The 21,958-nt window shown below is 48.7% G+C and overlaps 1 protein-coding gene across 2 annotated transcripts in view; it reads right to left on the bottom strand.

Annotated features, from left to right (window-relative positions):
- adgrv1 (adhesion G protein-coupled receptor V1) overlaps positions 1 to 21,958 on the bottom strand; it is a 197,971-nt gene that overhangs the window by 109,274 nt on the left and 66,739 nt on the right. Inside the window, exons 30-66 of one of the 2 annotated variants that reach the window (XM_055886147.1) lie at positions 21,578 to 21,793; positions 20,360 to 20,604; positions 20,024 to 20,205; positions 19,024 to 19,859; positions 18,726 to 18,935; positions 17,855 to 17,985; positions 17,616 to 17,715; positions 17,147 to 17,326; positions 16,693 to 16,862; positions 16,270 to 16,357; positions 15,962 to 15,985; positions 15,180 to 15,258; positions 12,050 to 12,188; positions 11,743 to 11,884; positions 11,283 to 11,548; positions 10,882 to 11,057; positions 10,490 to 10,617; positions 10,165 to 10,346; positions 9,497 to 9,643; positions 9,187 to 9,267; positions 8,722 to 8,983; positions 8,028 to 8,150; positions 7,444 to 7,666; positions 7,037 to 7,241; positions 6,728 to 6,874; positions 6,261 to 6,516; positions 5,536 to 5,738; positions 4,611 to 4,787; positions 4,185 to 4,367; positions 3,854 to 4,033; positions 3,578 to 3,742; positions 3,312 to 3,432; positions 2,938 to 3,061; positions 2,443 to 2,581; positions 1,985 to 2,170; positions 1,452 to 1,687; positions 858 to 1,006 (exon numbers count right to left, since the gene is read on the bottom strand). In XM_055886147.1, the coding sequence (XP_055742122.1) occupies positions 858 to 1,006; positions 1,452 to 1,687; positions 1,985 to 2,170; positions 2,443 to 2,581; positions 2,938 to 3,061; positions 3,312 to 3,432; positions 3,578 to 3,742; positions 3,854 to 4,033; positions 4,185 to 4,367; positions 4,611 to 4,787; positions 5,536 to 5,738; positions 6,261 to 6,516; positions 6,728 to 6,874; positions 7,037 to 7,241; positions 7,444 to 7,666; positions 8,028 to 8,150; positions 8,722 to 8,983; positions 9,187 to 9,267; positions 9,497 to 9,643; positions 10,165 to 10,346; positions 10,490 to 10,617; positions 10,882 to 11,057; positions 11,283 to 11,548; positions 11,743 to 11,884; positions 12,050 to 12,188; positions 15,180 to 15,258; positions 15,962 to 15,985; positions 16,270 to 16,357; positions 16,693 to 16,862; positions 17,147 to 17,326; positions 17,616 to 17,715; positions 17,855 to 17,985; positions 18,726 to 18,935; positions 19,024 to 19,859; positions 20,024 to 20,205; positions 20,360 to 20,604; positions 21,578 to 21,793 (6,801 nt within the window). The remainder of the gene's footprint in view (positions 1 to 857; positions 1,007 to 1,451; positions 1,688 to 1,984; positions 2,171 to 2,442; positions 2,582 to 2,937; positions 3,062 to 3,311; positions 3,433 to 3,577; positions 3,743 to 3,853; positions 4,034 to 4,184; positions 4,368 to 4,610; positions 4,788 to 5,535; positions 5,739 to 6,260; positions 6,517 to 6,727; positions 6,875 to 7,036; positions 7,242 to 7,443; positions 7,667 to 8,027; positions 8,151 to 8,721; positions 8,984 to 9,186; positions 9,268 to 9,496; positions 9,644 to 10,164; positions 10,347 to 10,489; positions 10,618 to 10,881; positions 11,058 to 11,282; positions 11,549 to 11,742; positions 11,885 to 12,049; positions 12,189 to 15,179; positions 15,259 to 15,961; positions 15,986 to 16,269; positions 16,358 to 16,692; positions 16,863 to 17,146; positions 17,327 to 17,615; positions 17,716 to 17,854; positions 17,986 to 18,725; positions 18,936 to 19,023; positions 19,860 to 20,023; positions 20,206 to 20,359; positions 20,605 to 21,577; positions 21,794 to 21,958) is intronic. The other variant, XM_055886148.1, reaches the window with a different exon arrangement.

Here is a 21,958-nt window from a genome sequence, read left to right on the forward strand (position 1 = left end):
TTGTATTGAAGTTAATGTACCCAGAGGAGGACAGAAGCTACCTTTCCTCCGGTTACACCATGGTGCTACCCTACAGAGCATTGCTGAGGCTACTGTAGACCTTCATTGCAAAATAGTGTGTTGTAATCAATTATTTGGTGACATGGAATATATTTAGTATAGTTTCATCTATAAAGTATCACTTTTTAAATGTTTGAATATTTTTATTTTTATGAAATTCACTGAGAAGGATGGTCCTACCCTTCCTCCTCTGAGGAACCTCCACTGGTAAATATGAATAAAACGAAATAATTATGAGCCTATAGCCAAGGAGAAAGCTTTGAGCTTTAGAAAGAAAGGCAGGATCCATGATCGACTGAGATAATGGAGGAGAATAATAGGGAGGCTACTTTCTGAAGGACAATCCATGTTGACTCGTGCATTTATATTTGAATTATTAAAGAGATGGGTGTGTCTAAGGCTTAAGAGGGTGTGAACGTCATTTCTCTCCTACTTGTCTCCAAAGTGGAATAACAAGTGTCTCAAAGAAGCATAACTTTCCCATGTTTCCCCCAACTGCAGTGTATTATATACCACTTTGAAGCTCTGAGTCTGGCTTTTTTTTTAATTTGATAAAAATACAATCTTGAACATTTGACATAAGCTCACCTTCCTGAATTCAGTCCCTTAAGTAGAATGTAATACTGCATGTACTGTAGTACTCCTTACATATTGCATTCATCCACCACTCTCAGAATCCCTCTCTTATGCATATACATGGCATATTAACAGGATGAGATGACATTTCCTAAAGTGATGCCTTATCTTCCAGTAGCTATGTTGAAGAGTGTCAACGTGTCAGAGGCTTAGAGACTGACCTGTGATGTTGACATAGTCAGGGAGGAACTCCAGAACACCCTCAGCGTTGTCACTCTTCTGGATGACGATCCTGATGGACGAGACGTTGCCGACGGCTGGAGGCTGGTCTCGCTGCAGGCCGTGCTCCATCACGCTGAAGTCCACAGTACTGACCACAGGAGGGCGACAGAGGTCAGAGACAACACCACCCTACCTCACACCCAGTCCCCCAAAAATTTGGTGGGTTAACGCTGAGTGCAGTTCGCAGTGAATAAAGTAGCACTCTCTAAACTTTCAATGCATTTTTTCTGCAAAAGGCAGGTAGACAGGGTTTACGTGCGTTTACCCTCCATGACACCACTGCTCACACCCCTCCCACCCCAGAGACCAACACCTTCCACTCTTACAGTGAAGTTCACAGGAGGGTGACAGAGGTCATTAAATCATGGACCAAGGTTGAGATTCTCCTCCCACTCACACACCCAAAACCGCACACCAACAGCTCACGGTGGAAGTTGCCCTTAGGAACAGATCTCGGATCAGCTTTCCCTCCCCAACACTTCTAATCTTAACTGGGGGGAGAAGACAATGATTCGTGTCTAGGATCCACCTACCTGTCGTTGAGGAGCTCTACGGTGATGATGTTGAGGTAAAACTCCTCAGGCCCCTCTGGGAGGTCGTCGTCATGGATACTCAATGTGACACCACGCGTGGTCTGGCCTGGGCTGAAAAGCAGGCGCCCCGAGACTTCAGTGAAGTCCACTCCACTGACCGCTACACTGCCTGCTGTCTGGTAGGTCACCCACACACTCCCAAACGTGCCCATGGAACGCACCACTGTCACATTGACCTGACGGAGAAGAGAAGGGAGAGGAGGGTGGGGGGTAGGGGAAAAACCAGACGGCCATATCATCAACTGAATGGCAATTTGTCATGGATGCATCATAGTAAGCCAAATGACTTTCATGCCACTCCCTTAATCACCCTCCCTAATCCCTCCCTCCCTTAACCACTCTTCCTCGGATAGGGCAGGTCAGACTGTTCTCAGGCTCTGATAGGTCAGCAATAGTCATGTAGATGTCCTCTAATGCATTTCAACACTGTGGACGTTTTTGATCATGGCCTGGGACTGCCTTAGCTCTCTCACCTTGCCCTCCTCCTCAGAGGCCCCGGCGAGGCCCTGGGGGAAGGAGAACAGGCCGTAGGGGAGGTCACTAGCTGCCATGGTGACTGTGGCCCGCTGGGCCGAGGGGCTGATCTCCGCCCCTGGCGTGACTGAGGTCAGGGTCAGCTGGTACACACGGCGCTCCTCCGCCATGTCATCATCCAGCGCCTGAAACAACAACAACAAACACCACCACCTTCAGCCTCTGTGCCAACATCCACACTCGGATACCGTTTCAAATGAATGTCCGACAGGCTACATCACTTCACACGAGTGTTACGTTTCACAGTTGCATTGGGGATGATTCATGTTACATCCATTTTCACTTCATATTAGGATGAGGTACGATAAGACGCCGTATGTTAAGGTAAGATCCTCGTGATGAATATCATTCCATGGTCAAAGACAGACAGCGTCTGTGTTGAATGTGGTTGTCATACCTTTAGGCGGATGGTGGCTGCAGACTGTCTGTCTCGCATGGTCACCACACCAGACAGCTCCTCAAACTCAGAGGCCACAGCGGGAGTGATGTTCCAGTAGACCTGGATCTCTCCGAAGATGCCTGGGCCTCGTACCAGGCTACAACCCACACACACACGCACACACACAACCATGCAGTACACACAACCATGCAGTACACACACACACACACACACACACACACACACACACACACACACACACACACACACACACACACACACACACACACACACACACACACACACACACACACACACACAAACAAACAAACAAACAAACAAAGTTGGGTCAACTTGATCATATCAAGCAATAGACAGTTTCTGGAAAGGTAAAAGTGCATCTGTGTAACATCACACGCCCCAGGAGGATCAACTAATCACCCAACGTAACTCATGAATATGAATGACTTTGCCCCCCGGCTATCTTACGAAAGGAAATTTCGCGAACTGTACCTGATCAAAGCAGTCCCATTATAGTTTCCCTGAGGTTCTCCTATCAGGACATTCCTGGAGGCCTCAGCGATGCCCACCATTCCCAGGGCTGCACGGTCTCCCTGGATGGTGATGGTGGCCACCCCTGAAGACACACACCAACCCAGGGGACACAGTTCAGTCTAATGCCCTCCACTGGAGCTCCTTAAACACACCCCAGTTAGAAGTTGCCTCTAGGGGCACATCTAGGACCAGCTTACTCTCCTGCCAATCCTAACTGTAACCATTAGGATTGAAAATGACAAACTGACCTCAGATCAGCTTCCAGAGGAAAATGCATTCCTCTCCTCTCCATAGACCAGAGACTGTATGTGAGGCAGCCCAAAGATACTGACCGTTAATGGGGTCGATGACAGCACCACTCTCCGCAGCCAGGAGCTGTACAGTGAAGTTCTCGTCTCCCTCCAACACAGTGTCAGCCAGAGCCCGGATCACCAACGTTTTCCTCAACTCTGTCTGAGGTTCACAAAGTCTCACATCAGTGTCTTTTCAACAAACGACTGTACATTTAGCATCAAGTATTACCAAGCAGAGCAAAACACCGTCAACTGACTTACTACCATCTTCCCCTTTGGCCACCCTAGCCCCACCCCCTACTGACCACACTGAAGACCAGTGTTCCGTTGAGAGGTGAAAGGTCATCCCGGGCCACGTCCTCCAGCCGCCACACCAGTGTCACCGCCCCCTCTCCTCCCGCACTGCGCAACACTGTTAGCTTTGCCATAGCAGCTGGGTCACTAGTGAAAGCTGGCTCGCTGATAGTGACCTGAAAGGAGATTCGTTTGTTTAGCATAATAATGGTTTAGAATAAAGTTGTATTTGATTGAGTAAGATAACTGTATTCATCCCCTGTAGGGAAATATGTCGGGTATCTCACAGTCTGCTCTTGGAAGCCAAAACGTCCCAGCGGTGAATCGTTGGGGGGGATGGTGACGGTCACAGAGGTCCCCTCCCCCAGTCTGGCTCCACCAATCACACGCATTAGAGTCACACCGAAGCGCTCTGCAGACTCCACCTCCGTGTCATCCACGATACTGATGTCAATAAAGGCTTCACCCTGCAAACAGAACCAGAGTTTTTTTAACCTGAGGAGTACACGCCTCTGATCCTTCATAGAAGCTCAACTAGACCAAGTGGATCATAGTGAGGTGACCTAACTACGCAACCTAACCGGAGAAACTCTCTGGCCCTAGTTATAATCACTTTACCTGGCCATCTTGAAAGGTGATATTCCCAGAAGCAGGAATGAAGTCATCGAGGCTGGCTGTGATTGTCCGAGCCTCCCAGTACACCACCACTCTCCCAGTCCTGCCAGCCAATCGCACCACAGGTAGGCGGAGGAGGTTCCCGGGCGGGGGCACCTCATAGGCCAGTACCCCTCCGGACTCTTCCTAAAAAGCCGATACAGAAACAGAGTTGAAGCATTAACACTTGAATAGGATTCAAATACCTGTTTGCATTTATTCATTCTTTGGATAGAGTTTTCAGATAGTCTCTAAGCTTTAGCATCACGTACAGTAGTTACTGTTGTAGTGTGTTGTGAGACACTATACAAAGGAATGGAGTGTTAGACTTCAGCAGCATTGCTAACGTATGAGCAGAGGGAGTAGTGTGATGCTTTTTTTGTGGTCGACCTGTGAGACGCTGAACTGCAGGACCCCCCGTGGGTCGTCGTTCTCCTGGATAGTGACCACAGCCACCTCCATGCCAGGCCTCTTCACACTGGGCTGGCCGGCCCCTGTCAACCCCCCCACCAGCTCCACACCTGTGATATTCACCAGGAAACTCTCAGCCAGCTCTGGAGCCTCGTCCTGGGGATATGCACGCACGCACGCACGCACGCACGCACGCACGCACGCACGCACACACACACACACACACACACACACACACACACACACACACACACACACACACACACACACACACACACACACACACACACACACACAGCCCTGAGGACCTGAACTGGGCAACACTGTGGGATCAGGGTAAATGCTAGATCAGGAAGAAGGGAAACCATTTTTAACACTCAACCCACAGAAATGAACTACTAAGCTTGTCGTTGTTCCACTTCTGAAGCAACGTTACTCTCAAAAATCACCTTAATAAATGCTGGCAGTTTGTGAGCACATTGAAATCAAGGCCTTGTTTTCATGCTCCTCTCAGTCTAAACAAAACACAATAATAGCTACCATTAGTGGACGTTAAAATAGCGACTCAGCACTGCAATTTACTGGGAACGGATCTATTCTGGGGTGACGGGAGATAAGTAGTGGGTTTCCTTGGTGGCAGGCCCAGCACTGGTGGTTTTAGGCCTGGTATGGGTCTTAGCTGTAGGCAGAAAGCACCCAGAACAGGCAGAAAGCCTGGCTGTTTGCTGAACCAATCTAAATCCACACTGCTTGGGTTGGAGAGGGGAGGCTAAGTAAAGAGAGGAGAGAAGAGGAGAGGAAAAGAGGGGAAAGTAGAGAGGATTCTACTGTACTGTCCTCAGGCGTCCCAGGAGGACACCTGGTGATTGTTTGTCGATAAAGTCATATTCTATTATTTTCGTACTGGTAGGATGGTGATGGTGACGAGAGCCATGGTGGCATGTTCCTTCATGATGACGGTGTCCTCCCGGGATGTGTAGTCCTGTGGGGTGCTGGCCTGGTTGGAGGGGGGCTGGGACAGGGCCGGTCTGGTCTGGTAGTGGACCGCCACCTCCCCAGACACTCCCTGCTCTCTCACAATGGTGAGGGTGACATTAGCGGGACTCTCTGAGGTGAAAGCAGAGGCAAACACGGACAAGGAGCGTCAGACAACACACATAGGTAGCCTAGTGGTTAGAGCGTTGGACTAGTAACCGAAAGGTTGCGAGATCAAATCCCCGAGCTGACAAGGTAAAAATCTGTCGTTCTGCCCCTGAACAAGGCAGTTAACCCACTGTTCCTAGGCCGTCATTGAAAATAAGAATTTGTTCTTAACTGACTTGCCTAGTAAAATTAATTTAAAATAAGCCTTACAGCCTGTGCAACGACAGAAACAATTTGGATAATGAGTAGAAATGAGTCCTACCAATGTCATAGCTCCTGTCAAATCAAGTTGTGACCACTCATGACAACCTACCATACACTTTAGTAGCTTTAAAAATGGACATGGTTCAAATATGGCTTTTTTTTTGTTCTTGATGTGTAAGATAATTGCATATGTATCGTTCTTAACTATACACAATCTCACATATTTGTTTCCTGTATAAATACATATATATTTAAAGTCAATCCAAACAGCTGGCCTCTTACTCTGGGGCTCCTGTGTGTGAAGGTACTGGGAGTCCAGGTGCCAGCCTATCACCCCATAGGGCGAACCGTTGGGCAGGATGGTGAGGAGGGCCTGTGCCCTCTGTGGGTCAATCAGCGCCCCCCTGGAGAGCTGGTCTAGGCCCACTGTGGTGACATCCAAAAGGGTAAGGGTGACCCTCTCCCTCAACTCAGGAAAGCTGTCTGCTACCACGGTCAAAGAGATGGTAGCCATCACCTGGCCCTCAGAAAACGTCACCTGAGATCGTAAACAGTTGACGGTGGATGATGTCAGTTCCTCTGTAGCTTAGCCAATCCAGGAAGTCAATTCACAACCAATGAACTAATCAACTAAATTTGGAAAATTCACATCAGTAAGTTGTCCTGTATTTCTTCTATTTCTCTACGTCTACATTTTTCTCAAAGTTAACAGTGAAAGAGATAATCCTGTGAGAGAGAGAGAGCCTCACCACTCCTGACGTGGGAAAGATGTCTTCCAGACTGCCGTTGGCTGCCCAGTGGACGGTCAGTCTGCCGAAGGTTCCTCTCCTCCTCTCAACACTCAGAGAGATAGGGTTGCTCCGCGCCAACTCCTCCACTTCCACAGATAGAGAGCCCTGGAGAGAGGCAACATCAGTGTGCAATATAATGTAGATTGGAACATTCAAATGTATCGGAACCGATAAAAAAAAACATGAACACATATATATTTATAAAAAGTGACAAAAACCTAATTTGAAATGCACTGTAAATCACAGTTAAGCAACAGAGGAGGGTACCTGTGCAAAGCCTATGACTCCATGGGCGTCGTCATTGGTTGGAATAAGCACGGTCATCTGACCACCAAAGCCAATCTCAGCCCCTCCCTTGGGATTTCGTAGGACCACACGGAACTGTTCTTCCTCCTCCGGGGCACCGTCGTCGATGATGTTCACCGCAATCTCCAACTCCCGGTCGCCGGGTGTGAAACGCAACTCGCCATAGCTGAGAGTGTGACGGCAGAGAGGAAACGGACAACGGTTGGAGAAGACAACCACGAAGAATGAAGGGGGAGCAACAACACAGTTGTGTGACAACGAAACAACGCAACAATGAAAATTTGCACAAAGTTTGATCAAACCAATGATCAATACCTCTGGTCAGAATGTAACGGGTTGCCATGGGAACAGTGGGGCATCATAGGTACCTGGGTATGAAGTCAGAGTGGTTGGAAACCGTGGTGAGCTCATACAGGGTTGAGCCTGAGGGCTCGGTGGCTGCTATGAGGCTCTTGGTGGTGTTGAAGTAGGGTAGAGGTAGAGAGAGGAAGTGAGAGGCTGAAGGAGACCTGAGCACCATGGCAAACAGACTGATGTCAGACCTCCAGGAGTACAGCGCTGAGCCATTCCTCCCCGCCAGCAGGACATAGGCTGAGAGAGACACAGAGGGAGAAACAGAGAGACACATCTTCAGTGGGGAAACAGGGGATGATTTGTGAAACTGTTAGATATTACTTGTTAGATATTGCTGCACTGTCGGAACTAGAAGCACAAGCATTTCGTTACACCCGCAATACAATTTGATTTGATAAGACTACAAAATGTTAAAGATTTGGAGGTGTCTTTGAATTAACAAGGTCGTCATAATTATAATCACCATCGCCATCGTCATCGCCATGATCGTCATAATCAGTTGTAACTCTGATATTATTGATTGAATGATAACACTTAGGGGTCTCTCAGTTCACCCATGTGAAGAAAGTTGACCATCAGTGCGCGTGTGTGTACTCACTGATCCCTGAGGGTAGGGTGAAGGGGTGGGCAGAGCCCAGGCCAGGGTGGGGGATAGACTGGCTGTGCTGAGGGAACTGCTGCGTGGCTCTCCATATAAACACCTCACAGGAGGGAGAGGCACCTGAGGATAGGAACACACACACACGGATGAACGCGCCCACCCACGCATGCACACACACACACACACGCACACACACACAAACAGAGCTTTATGTTAGCACTCTATTCTTTCACGAGGCGGTTATGTTAAGCAAGGGCCATGCTGACACACCCAACTACTATAAATTACACCCCCTGAGCCTTTCTGTGGTTTCCCTATGGCCTACTACAGTGAGCCTTCCAGTAAACTCACAACATAGAGCCTACCTACTTCGCTTATGTGGATTGTGGTCTGTGGTGTTTCATCAAAACATACATAAATACATGCTCCAATATACATTAGGACTTTTGGCGCCGTTCTCCCTCCCATCGGTGCACACAGATCATGTTTTGTCTTTAGTAGACCGGGGACACATTGACTATGCCTTTACGTATCATAACTGCAGTACACCATCTCTGCACCACATGCGCCATTTCAGAGTGAGAACAAAATGGCACCGTAGCAAAACGTCAACATAGAAGATTGTTGATTGCAAACACAAATACAGAGGTGGCAAAGGGCATGGTTCATAGAGGGGGTCACGTGAGGTCACCTTCAGTGACGACCAACAGGAGAACGTCTGCTCCCATGGTGAGGGACTCCACTTGTTGAGCTCTGCTGCTGACAGGCAGAGGCCTGGGGTTCTGGAAGTGTCCTTGACTCCACTGGAACAGTACACAGCCGTCCTCAGTCTCTTTCCCCACACAGGCAGCCAGGTAGAGACTGGTCCCGTGGGAGAACAGAGACACGCTGAGGACACCCTGAAGCTCCAGGCTCTGATGAACAACAAAGGTACTCCCAGTCCGAACAAACACCTGGTAGAAACAGGAGGAGTTAGCTAACTAGCTAGTCGAAATCAACTCCGGGTGGTGTGGACTCTATCCATTGGGCGTTTTGGTTTGAATGACAATAGGAATGTGGTGGTGTGCATATGGGTATCGTGATCTAGGACACCTGTGTAGTACTGTATGCCTCACAGGTTATGGCAAGTCATGTTCATTTTAACCCCCAAACTCACCTGGCTCGAGGCAATCAAGTAGTCTCTTCCTTCAACGGAGAAGTGTTTGACACCAAGAGCTTCAACAGCCAACGTTTGTTCCTAGGGGGAAAAGGGTTGAATTTGAATGAAATGAATACAATGCTCAACATAATGCCACTGCCATTGAGCGACTGTATCATAGGAACGTATCATCGGAGTGACGTATCATAGGAACATAAGGCCAGTGACCGTGTAGATCTTCCGTCATCTTAACAGGTAGAAGAAAAAAAAATCATTAGGACCCCAAATGAATCGACAACCGTCAAGCCAAAGAAGTGAGGGGCTTCACCAGTGTAAGGTTGTGGTCCGGCTGCACTCTGAACAGGCTGAGGTTGACGGTAGGGGAGTCAGCGCGGCCTCCGTGTGTGACCGCTACACTGTACGAGCCGTTCACAGAGAAGCCCACACACACACGAGGGTCCTGGATCCTCACCGACTGAAAACACAAGAGATTCAGAGAGAGAGAGATCCTACATTTGCAATCATGATCATGATATTGAGTTATGCATGTGTGGATGCAACACAAAGTAAGGCAGTTACCTAAAAGCTATTATGGGTTGGTGGTTTATGTCTTCCTTCCCATGTTCACTCCTACCCTTTCTTCCTTCTTTGCCTCCTATGTAGTTCAACTTCTGCACCGGTGCAGTTTGACCTTTGATCTCTGACTCTACACAGAGGCTAATGTTTAGATGATCTCTCTCTACAAGTCCCCTTTCTGTGATTGGTTAACTGCCTGTAGAGGAGAAGTGATAGACAGCACCAACCTACTCTCTGTTCCACACGCCAGGACTGAAAGATACAACCCCCCCCCCCCCCCATACCCCTACTTCTGCCACCTAATTGACAAGATCCTTCTCATCTAAATGATGTGAAATTGTTTATTTTCTAATGTTAGTCCATATCCATGTATTTCATTGTCTATGACCGCAAAAAAATCCGGAACTTGAACTAGATTACCTGTATAGGTACCAACACCCCCTGCCACCTGTACAGAGTGGCATGTGTCTGGGTGGAGCCGCCAGGGGAGGGCATGTCCAACCTCATGGCCAGAGGAGAGACACCATCAGTCAGGGAACACCAGCCTGAGGTGGGGGTCTCTGAGAAGATCTGATACACTGCCATCACTGGAAGAGTTCCCTCTGAAAATAGACTAGTACAATCACTGTATATCATGGTAAACAAGTGAACACAGACTCGGAACGGATGTTGCCACTGGATTGTGTGGTGTGGCTATAATGACATTAACTGTGTGTGCAGAAGCAGAGTTTCTAGCCCGTCTTACCCATGGCAATGGCTGTGTCCGACTGGGTCTCCCACTCCACACTGACCGCTGCCTCTAGACCGTTACTGCGGGACACGGTCAAGAACACAGTCCTACCACCCTCTTCCCCCACCACAGAGCTGCCAGTCCTGCAGAGATAGACGTACATGCGTGTGTGTGTGTGTGTGTGTGTGTGTGTGTGTGTGTGTGTGTGTGTGTGTGTGTGTGTGTGTGTGTGTGTGTGTGTGTGTGTGTGTGTGTGTGTGTGTGTGTGTGTGTGTGTGTGTGTGTGTGTGTGTGTGTGTGCTTGCGTGCTTACATGTGCATGTGCATGTGCATGCATGCATACTTGCATGTGTGTGCACGCATGTGTGCGTTTGTGTGCTTGCATGTGTGTGTGATCACATGCTCACCTATTGAGGGAGGGTGCGATGCGGAAGAGGCCCAGCGGGGCGGAGTTCTGAAGCACGGTGACGAGCGTGTGGAGTGTTTCTCCAAGCCGCGCCCCTCCCGTTGGATTGGACAGAGTTACCGTGAACGTCTCGTTCACCTCGGGCTCAGCATCCAGAACCGCCCAGATCTCCAGAGTCTAGAACATCACATCACGCAGGAACGTCAGAGAATGTCAGCACATCAGAGAACGTCAAAATGAGAATATGAAGGGCTTCACAGGCTGAAACACATCAAGAAAAGATTCTTGCCCTTGCCTATACATCAATTCAATCTATTCTCAATCCTCCAATATATCTTCAACCTATTCAATCAGTTCTCCTGTATATCTTCTAGCCTGACTGAAGTCCATGGTCCCCTTCACCTTGAACCTGACTCCGTCCTCCAGCTCCACAATGCCCTGCCAGGGCATGAGGTCGTCCTGGGCCAGCGTTTCGTTGGCATCTGTGATGGTGAACTGGACGTTGACGGTACCGAAGGTGCCCTGGGGTGGGTCACGCACCACGTACAGGGTGGCCACGCTCTCCCCCAGCCCGGACACCGACGTGGGTTCCCTCAACAGGAAGTGCTGGCTGCTGTTGAAGGAAATGACACCATGGCCGTCGTCGCTGGCCAAGATGCTCACCATGGCTACGGAGACATGGGACAGGGGAGACAGGGAGAGCAGTTTTCACCAGGGCACTTGTCGATTTCTTGTGAAACCAATCAACAATGACTGTGAAACCATAGGTACGTAGACTACACAAACATGGCCTTCAATAAAATACAATACAAAACATGTGTAGCGGACATGCATGATGCTACAGGCTTCCAGAACACCCTACCTGTGGTATTGTCTCCCAGCTCCAGCCCAGACGATGGATTAGCCAAAATCAGCTGGAACCTTTCAGCTCCCTCTGGGATGACGTCATCAACGATCTGAACCTCAACAAACTGATGCCTCTCCCCATCAGCGAAGTGGAGCATCTAAAGAACAAACAAAACGTGTGAACTCACAATGACAAGGCGTGTTTAGTCTCATTGGTGGGGCCCAGAGTTTTCCCCCGGTCAGAACAAATGGTCAGGGAAAACTCCTGTCCCTACTCATTAAGAACTGATCGGTGGTTCAGTGGGTTAGGGGCACGGCCTCACCGATGGAGTGACGTTGTAGTCCAGGCCCAGCTGAGCTTCCAGGTTCTGAGCGTAGAAGACGAGCGAGACGTTTCCGTAGGTTCCTGCGCTCCTGTAGGCCACCAGGCTCAGCACGCCCATGGTCTCATTCACCTCGAAGCTACAAGGGAAAACACACAACCAAACATCAGATTGGTCTGCCACAAGAGGTAAGAGAGTAAGGACTTACTTGCTATGGCTATAATATGTGCTTGTCCCACCCATCTACCTGAAGACGGATGCAACTGTAAGTCACTCTGGATATAAGTGTCACGTTCCTGACCTATTTATGTTAGTTTTTGTGTGTTAGTTGGTCAGGACGTGAGGTTGGGTGGGCATTCTATGTTATCTGTTTCTAAGTTGGTTTTGGTTTGCCTGATATGGCTCTTGATTAGAGGCAGGTGGTTTGCGTTTGCCTCTAATTAAGAGTCATATTTAGGTAGGGCATTCTCACTGTTTGTTTGTGGGTGATTGTCTCCTGTGTCCGTATGTTATGTTCGTACCACATGGGACTGTAGCGTTTGTTTGTTTCGTTTCGATGTCGTCTGTTTCCTGTACGTAAGTTTATGTTTAGTTATGTAAGTTTATGTTCAGGTCTAGTCAACGTCGTTTTGTTATTTTGTAGTTTTGAAAGTGTTTTGTTTCGTTTCGTGTTGCCATCTTTATCGTTGTTATAATAAAGATGGCTTATTTCCCACAAGCTGCGTTTTGGTCTTCAGATCCCTCTCTCCTCACCTCATCCGAGGATGAGGAGAGCGTCACCCGTTACAGAATCACCCACCACGCTAAGACCAAGCGGCAAAGGGAAACTAAACGGAGTAAGGGACAGGAGAGAAAGGATTTCTGGACATGGGAGCAAATAATGAATGGAGAAGGTCCCTGGGCTAAGGCAGGAGAAAATCGCCGTCCCAAAGCTGAGCTGGAGGCACGGAGGAGAGCAGAGGCTACCGGGGAGAGGAACCGGAGCTATGAGGGAACGCGTCTGGCACGGAAGCCAAAAAAGCCCGTGAGTAATTCCCAAAAATTTCTTGGGGGGGAGCTAGGAGATAGTGGGCCAAGGGCAGGTAGGAGACCTGCGCCCACTTCCCAGGCTTACCGTGGAGAGCGGGAGTACGGGCAGGCGCCGTGTTACGCAATAGAGCGCACGGTGTCTCCTGTACGAGTGCATAGCCCAGTGCGGGTTATTCCACCTCCCCGCACTGGGAGGGCTAGATTGGGTATTGAGCCAGGTGTCATGAGGCCGGCTCAACGCGTCTGGTCTCCAGTGCGTCTCCTCGGGCCGGCATACATGGCACCTGCCTTACGCATGGTTTCCCCGGTTCGCCTACATAGCCCGGTGCGGGTTATTCCACCTCCCCGCACTGGTCGGGCAACCGGGAGTATTCAACCAGGTAAGGTTGGGCAAGCTCAATGCTCAAGAGTGCCAGTACGCCTCCACGGTCCGGTATTTCCGGCACCACCTCCCCGCCCCAGCCTAGTACCTACAGTGTATACACTACGCACTAGGCTACCAGTGCGTATCCTGAGCCCTGTTCCTCCTCCACGCACTCTCCCTGTAGTGCGTGTATCTAGCCCGGTGCCTCCAGTTCCGGCCCCACGCACTAAGCTACCAGTGCGTCTCCAGAGCCCTGTACACACTGTATATTCTCCCCCTACTAATCCTGATGTGCTTGTCCTCAGCCCGGCGTCACCAGTGCCGGTACCACGCATCAGGGATAGAGTAGGCTTTGAGAATACAGTGTGCCCTGTCCCTGCTCCCCGCACTAGTAGGAAGGTGCTTATCATTAGCACGGTGCCTCCAGTTCCGGCACCACGCACCAGGTCTACAGTGCGCCATATCCGGCCAGAGCCATCCGTCTCACCAGTGCCATCTGAGCCATCCGTCTCCCCAGCGCCGTCTGAGCCATCCGTCTGTCCGGAGCTGACCTTCAGCCTGAAAAGGCTAGATACCCAGAACTGCCCATCAGTCCAGAGCTGTCTCTCTGTCCGGAGCTGCCTTTCAGTCCGGAGTTGCCCCTCTATCCTGATCTCCCTCTCTATCTTTATCTACTTCTATATTCTTATCTATCCCTCTGTCTTGATTTATCTCTCTGTCCCGGTGTTGTCCTTATTAGATATGTTGTTAAGGGGATTTTGTGGGGGTCAAAAGAGGGTGGACATTCTTGGAGGGAGGAAGTTAGGATGGATTATGGTGGGGTGGGAACCGCGCCCGGAGCCTGAGCCACCACCGTGGTTAGATGCCCACCCAGACCCTCCCCTAGACTTTGTGCTGGTGCGTCCGGAGTTCGCACCTTGTGGGGGGGGTACTGTCACGTTCCTGACCTATTTATGTTAGTTTTTGTGTGTTAGTTGGTCAGGACGTGAGGTTGGGTGGGCATTCTATGTTATCTGTTTCTATGTTGGTTTTGGTTTGCCTGGTATGGCTCTTGATTAGAGGCAGGTGGTTTGCGTTTGCCTCTAATTAAGAGTCATATTTAGGTAGGGCATTCTCACTGTTTGTTTGTGGGTGATTGTCTCCTGTGTCCGTATGTTATGTTCGTACCACATGGGACTGTAGCGTTTGTTTGTTTCGTTTCGTTTCGATGTCGTCTGTTTCCTGTACGTAAGTTTATGTTTAGTTATGTAAGTTTATGTTCAGGTCTAGTCAACGTCGTTTTGTTATTTTGTAGTTTTGAAAGTGTTTTGTTTCGTTTCGTGTTGCCATCTTTATCGTTGTTATAATAAAGATGGCTTATTTCCCACAAGCTGCGTTTTGGTCTTCAGATCCCTCTCTCCTCACCTCATCCGAGGATGAGGAGAGCGTCACCCGTTACAATAAGGGTCTGCTAAATGACTAAAATATAAATGTAAAATGTCGTGACTTGGGGGATTTGTTGATTGACAGCCATGAAAGGGAGAAAAAAAAACAGATCCTACTAAAGCAGTGTAGGCTTTTCTCAGCCAAGCAGTCCGTGTGAGGAAAAATGTGGTAGAGTAGAGGGAGTGCTTCTGGGTATACCTACACAGCCACAGGTGCTCTTAGAAACAGAGGGCATCTCGTAAATGGAGAGAAAGGGGGGGAAAAGGGGAGGAAAATCACTGTGAATGAGAGGTTGAACACAGAGCCACTCACTTAGTGTTTGTCCATTCAATGACACCTCGAATTCCATCATTGGCGCCAATGCTGATTTCTGCCACCAAACCCTGGGTGTCTGAAGAGAAAAGGCAACATTACAATGGTAATGGTAGCTCATGTCCTAAAGTCTTGATCCAGTAATACTATCATAAAAAAAAAAATAGCATTAGCTTCAGCATGATCACTATGATCGTAAAACGTGGGCCAGAGCATCTAAAGAGGACAGGAAGCACTTGTTTGACACTACAATAGGAGCACAAGATGAGGAGACGAGGGCCATTCACTTTTCACATGCAGCCAGCTGAGAGTTGGAGTACGCGCTGACTGATTTCTAATGTCCTTACTGTCTGTCTATCTCTCGCTCTGGGCACAGACAGCATGAGGGCCATTTAAAGCGTGTGGTTTGGCATTCCCACTGCTCACCACAGTGTTTTTCAGCTCGACCCAAATCCCAACCGCCCCTCAATCATGGAGGCATCAATCAATCAGAAGAATCGTAGCCACTGAGTGCTGGCTGGCAGATGGGTCCTGTGCATCTCTAGTCTGTGTTGTAAATCCGTCTACTCGTTGTTTTCTGAAGTTACCCATTCACAAAATGGGCTATGGTTAGGATTACACAAGACGCAGTAGTGCCAATTACATTTTGGACATATTTGCAGATCACTGGTAAAACTGTGCCCGTTGAACGTAATGTACAGTGAATGAATCGCATGTTAGCCATTATGCCGTACTACACAACGCAAAGCATTATACTGTAATAAACACTAAATATATGTTACCTTTCAGTGTAAAATATACAACTTCTACTCATCCCACAGAATGGAATAGGAGAGAAATGAAAGGAGAGAGGAGAAAATAAGAGATACAACACAGATTACACAGAATTGAACATGAAGGGGGAATTTACAGTACATAACAGGAAGTCTAGGGCAGAAGAAAAAAAGGGAGTGGTTGGAAAACCCATCAAATTACATGTAGAACTAAAAGTGACGTATAGGATCGCTGTGGGAAAACCATGCACATTTAGAATGCTTTGTTTGTGATTAACCTAGTTGCCCATTTCGGGACAATGCCAAACACAGCATACCTAGTTTAGGGGCAGGTGAGAGGGTGGTGACGAGTACTGCAGACGTAATGTTGACCAGGAAGAATTCCTGCAACTCGGGGACGTCATCCTGGAAAAATAAATGTATATCATTGGACATATAGTCTGCTACATTTATACTGTTTGAATTCTAGGAAAATGAAACAAATAGGCATACTACACTTAGCCTACCAGAGTACCGCCAGAGTCAAATGAGAGAAATAGGACCGTGTTTGCTGTGGTGGCCAGAGTTGGAGATAATTCCAATTCAGTCAATATAGCAAGTAAACTGGCATTCCAATTCCCCTTAAAAATGCATAGAGAAGCATCGAGGAAAACGGAGCTTTGAGCAATTGGAAGGTCAGCTTATTTGATGAATTGACTGAATTCAAAAGGCATTGAGCCCAGCCCTGGTGGTGGCCTTACGTCTAGTATCGTGATGGGGATGGCCACCGAAGTCTGTCCATCCTGCAGGATCACTGAGCCCGACGCAGGGAGGAAGTCCTGTCCTGGTTCAGCCAGGCCACCGCCCCCTTCCACCTGGGACAGGTTCTGGAGGGACCCTCGCACCGTCTCATAGCTGATATTCACCGCCCCTGAACACAGAACAACAACACATACTTGGCTGTTAAATATTTAAACACATTTTCTGTAACGTCATATCACGTAACAGCTAACTAATAGCAGTTACTGGGTGACATCGGATTAATTAACATAGCGGCATTTGCGGCGAATCTTGTTTTGAGACAATAGATCAAATGTACAGTATAGTCACAACTTTTCTCCTCCTTAAGGCCTGGAGTTTTCCCTGGTCAGATCACGTGATCAGGAAAAAACTCTGTCGCCGCTAGCTAGTCCCAAATCCCTATTCCAGACTGACCTGAAGCCACAAGCTCTCTGTTGATGAAGACGTTGAGGATGCCGTCGCGCTCCTCTGTGCTCAGGCTGAGGGAGGACGGGGCGATGCTCAGCATCCCGAACGGCTCGTCACTGGTATCCACGGTAACCACGGCCTCGCGCCCCTGGATGTCCAGCGCTGCGTGACCCGTTACCAGAACACCTGAGGGACAGGGAGAACAGAACACGGACGGATAATATCCATACAAACACTAGTCACACTCATTTCCAGCCTCAGAGGTTACGGGGTGGAACAGACTAAAAACTCTTTGCTATGGCAACCTCTATGCCTGATCCATGCTGCATAGAGGGATTGTAAACCAAAAAACATGCCTTAAATGACTAGCATGGTCAAACTAAACGGGAAATAAATAGAGATCCAAGTCCATAGGCGAGATTGGAATGTGCATGTTGTTACGTTTTGTCAGCCAAGGCCAGGGAACGGGATTTACCGTAAGTGTGGATGTTGGACAGGACCACCCTATATTCTTCATTCTCCTCAGGGGTTGCGTCTTCAAGTAGCTGGAGGACGATGGTAGCGTTCAGTGTTCCCTGTGTGAGGGACAGGAGACGCTCGAAAACAACAAGCACCACGTACAACAGAATGAACCGAACACTGGACACGGCATGTAAACCACGAGACTTCAGTCAAAGACGTTCCTTGAGGAGGAACCCTGGTCAGTTTGTTTACCTCGGTGAAGAATAGTAGTCCTGAGGTATGTGTAAAGGTCCTGGCAACGCGGGGGCCTTGGATGGCCCAGTCCACGGTGGCATTCCCCAGACCAGGAGCTGTCCTGGTCACCAGCAGGGACAGCATCTCCCCTACAACACGCACGCACGCGCACACACACACACACACACGTTAGTCACCTTTTAAAGTAATACATATGGCGCAATATGTCAAGCTGTATTTGGAACTTGCACTGGATTATACAGCATGCCTTCCTGTCTACGTGAAATGTTAAAGTTATTTCTCATTGCCAATTCCGTGTGCAAAATGTTGCCCGCAGTTGCTGTTTTAGATTAGTAGACCAGGATACAGGCTTTGATTACAGCCTTTCGAAGGTCTTTCCTGAACTACTGTAGGTGGTTCAGAAAGAATCAATCCATTAGGAAGTGGTGTAAGTATTCGCCACAGATAAGAGTGGAAGGGCTCTGTCATGCATACCCGACGAGCCATGCCCTGGAACTTACTACATGTGCCACCTGTTGCAACGTGCTCCTCCCATTATCCCTTGCATTCCTTCATTAATTCATTGGATGTTTCCGAACGTGAAAGGGAGGAGGTTGAGGAACGGTAGCTGTGTTGCCCTCTACAAACAGCACCCGTATGAATTTGTGATCACGAAGCCATGATATTCAAAAGAAGAGAATTGTCGGCTTACTACAGTTATCTGCTGATGCATTATGACAGGTGTTATTATCAGGGGAGAAAGAGGTCATTATGTCATCAGTGGCTGCTTGGTACACTGGCTCAGTGCAGAGCTAAATAATTCACACAGGGATTCGGTTGAGGCGTGCTTCACTGAAGCGATGTACAGGTTCCCCTGTACTACACCCACCCTCTCTGGCCTTGACAGAGCGTGAGACTGCGTGGAAGCCCACCACCCCCGCCACGTTGTCGTTGGCCAGGATGACGATGGTGACCGTGTCGGAGCTGGGCAGGATCCGGCTGCCTCCCGTCGTCTTCACCAGGCCAACCATCAGGGTCTCGCTGTCCTCTGGCTCCGAGTCGTCCGCAATCACTATCTCAATGGTCTTCTTCAAATCGCCTTTGGGTGGAGAGAACACAATATACTGAACAATCAAAATAACATTCATATCCAAAAAGCATTATGCAGTACTAGCTTTTAAACCTACCGTCGGCAAAGACGAGTGTCTCTCCAGTCCCGGTGAAGTCAGTGCCCGGTGTAGCCATTCCGCCCACGAACCTCCACTCCACTGTCACCTGTCCTAGGCTGCCCCCCCTCCTCTCTATGACCAGGGGTACTGAGACGCGTGGCTCCTCTCTCACCTCCAGATAGATCCCATCCTCTGTAGCGTTAGGGCTGAGGCTGTAGATGAGAAACACCCCAAAGGCATCCCCGTTCATGCCTATGGTGACCACTGCATTGTCTGGTTGCCCTATGGAGGGCAGGTTCTTCTCAGCCACGGTCAAGTTGACCAGCTCCACCTTCAGGATGCGGATGGAGAAGCTCTCGTCCATCTCCGGGAGTTTGTCCATCAGAATGGGAACGGTCAGGTTGGCCACACCCGAGCCGTCTTCCAAGATGGCCGTCTGCGCTGTCATGGTGGTGTAGTCGCTACCCGCCACGGCCTGCGAGCTGAAGAGAACGGCGGCGGCCGTGGTGTTTTTGGTATAGGTGAAGGTCTGGGCGGACGGGGTGAGCTGGACAGCCCCGCTGGTCACCCAGGTGCAGGAAGCCATGGGGGACGAGCCCCCAGGGGTAGAGCCCCCAGGGGTAGACAGGGAGAAGGCCTGGCAGGCCTGCTCCCTCAGGCAGACTGCAGCACAGGCAGCCAGGGGGTCTCCCTGAGAGCTGACGTTGACAGGCCTGCGGGGGGTGCCAGAGGGTACTCCTGACACCGGGGGGTTGTAGTACAACAGCAAGTCCTGGCCCTCAGTCTGGGCCATGCTCACTATGTCTATCTCCGAGGTGCTGTAGAGGACCTCCACTTGGCTAAAATAACCACCACTGATGTGATGAAGGAGAGAGAGAGAGAGAGAGAGAGAGAGAGAGAGAGAGAGTTAGTTAAGAATTCTGTTTGAATAGTAGCAACATGTCGATTCACTGCAAATTCGAAGGTAAGGAGATGCAATAATACTGCAAGAGGACAGAACTCAAACTGAAGGACAAACCTTCGACGGACAGTGATGTTGGCCATAAAAATTCCCTCAAGAGGTTCCTGCACACGATACACATACTGGTCAAAGTAGACCGTCCCATACGGGTTGTCATTGGCTGGGACAGTAATATTGATTGTTTTGTCGATTCCAAGGTTTCCTCCATTAGTGGCACTAGTCAATTCCACCTTGATTATCTGAAAAGCACAGAACGTTTAGAGGAAAAATGACAGACTGTATATTATATTGGCCTCTATATTATATCGTAAATATAATCATACAAATCCTTTCTTTGGCAAAAAATAAGAACAATGTTATGAAATGAAGAAAAAAAAAGATTGCATTTCTTACTTCCTCAATTTCCGGCACATCGTCTGCTAGGACCTCGACTTTCAGCGTCTTAGTGGTTTCCCCGGGCGCAAAGATTACCTCTCCTGACACAGGCCGGAGGTCCCCTACTGCTGCTCTGCCGTTGACCGTGGCTCGCCACTGGATGGCCACGGTCCCTATGGTCCCAGCATTACGCACGATGGGCAGTGTCACCTCAAAGGAGTTCGCCCCTGGCTCCTCTATGGTGACAGGAGCAGCCTGAAATACTAGGGAACACAAACAGTACTTTTATGAGGTCTAACGTCATTTCATGATAAAGGAAACATGCTGGAATCTTCAGTTTGCTGATGTCGTCAGTATCGTGCATATACTGTAATCGGATTTGAATGAGCAATTGTGTATTTTAGCACTATATTTAAGACTAGTATAGTGTGTGTGTGTGTGTGTGTGTGTGTATGTGTGTGTGTGTGTGTGTGTGTGTGTCAAGGTTTCCGTTTTCCGTCGGCAAGATTTTAATTTACATTTGCACTGGCTGTTCATTTTGGGGCGGCAGGTAGCCTAGTGGTTAGAGCGTTGGGCCAGTAAACGAGAGGTTACTGCATCGAATCCCTGAGCGGACAAGGTCACAATCTGTCGTTCTGCCCCTGAACGAGGCAGTTCCCCGGTCGTTGTAAATAAGAATTTGTTTTTAACTGACTTGACTCGTAAAATAAAGATTCAATTAAAAAATATATATATCAAAAATTCCTTAACAGAATAAAAAATGTGCCTTTAAACTTGTACTAAAATAAAGTAGAACGATGTTCTTATACCAAGCAAAACATTGCCCATTGCGTCTTCATCCCTGCTGTAAATCATAAATTAATATAATTAAAAAAACGGAAAAAACATTTAGGCTAGAAGAGCAAGTTGCCCACAGTAATAAAACACAATTTTGAAATATAATATTTGTATAATATAATTTCCGACCAACCTGTCCTATAGGGTATTTTTATGAACATTTTACAACAAAACATGGCTGTCTACGAACACAATAGTTTGCATCTAATTTACTTGCGTTTACGGCGGACTTCGGCCTGCTCAAAGTGAGCCGCTGCTGTTGAGAAGTCAAAACTGTCCAAATCCTAAGAGCAGCTTGCGATGCGCATCAGCCTTAAAGTTTTTCTCCAGAAAATTTGTCCGGCAAAATTATCGGCTAATGTGAGTGCATTTCTGTGTGTGAGAGAGACGTGAGCTAACCGAAGGCCCCAAAGGGGTCATCAGAGGGCAGGATGGTTATGATGGTGCGAGTGAGCGCCCCCAGTCGAGCGCCCCCTGTGGTCACGTTGAGCAGCTCGATGCGGAAGGTCTCCTCCAGCTCAGGAATCACATCGTTGATGATGTAGATGGGAACAGGCTTACTGGTCTCCCCCTCCAGGAGAACCACGTCAGTGGACGCTACGCTGTAGTCGTCACCTGTGTTGACACACACATTGTTAGAAACACGCATTATTACACACACACATACACACACACACACACACACACACACACACATACGCACACATTATTACACACACACACACACACACACACACACACACACACACACACACACACACACACACACACACACACACA

Source organism: Salvelinus fontinalis, chromosome 28 (assembly GCF_029448725.1).
Source record: "Salvelinus fontinalis isolate EN_2023a chromosome 28, ASM2944872v1, whole genome shotgun sequence".
In the NCBI taxonomy this organism is placed as follows: Eukaryota; Metazoa; Chordata; class Actinopteri; order Salmoniformes; family Salmonidae; genus Salvelinus; species Salvelinus fontinalis.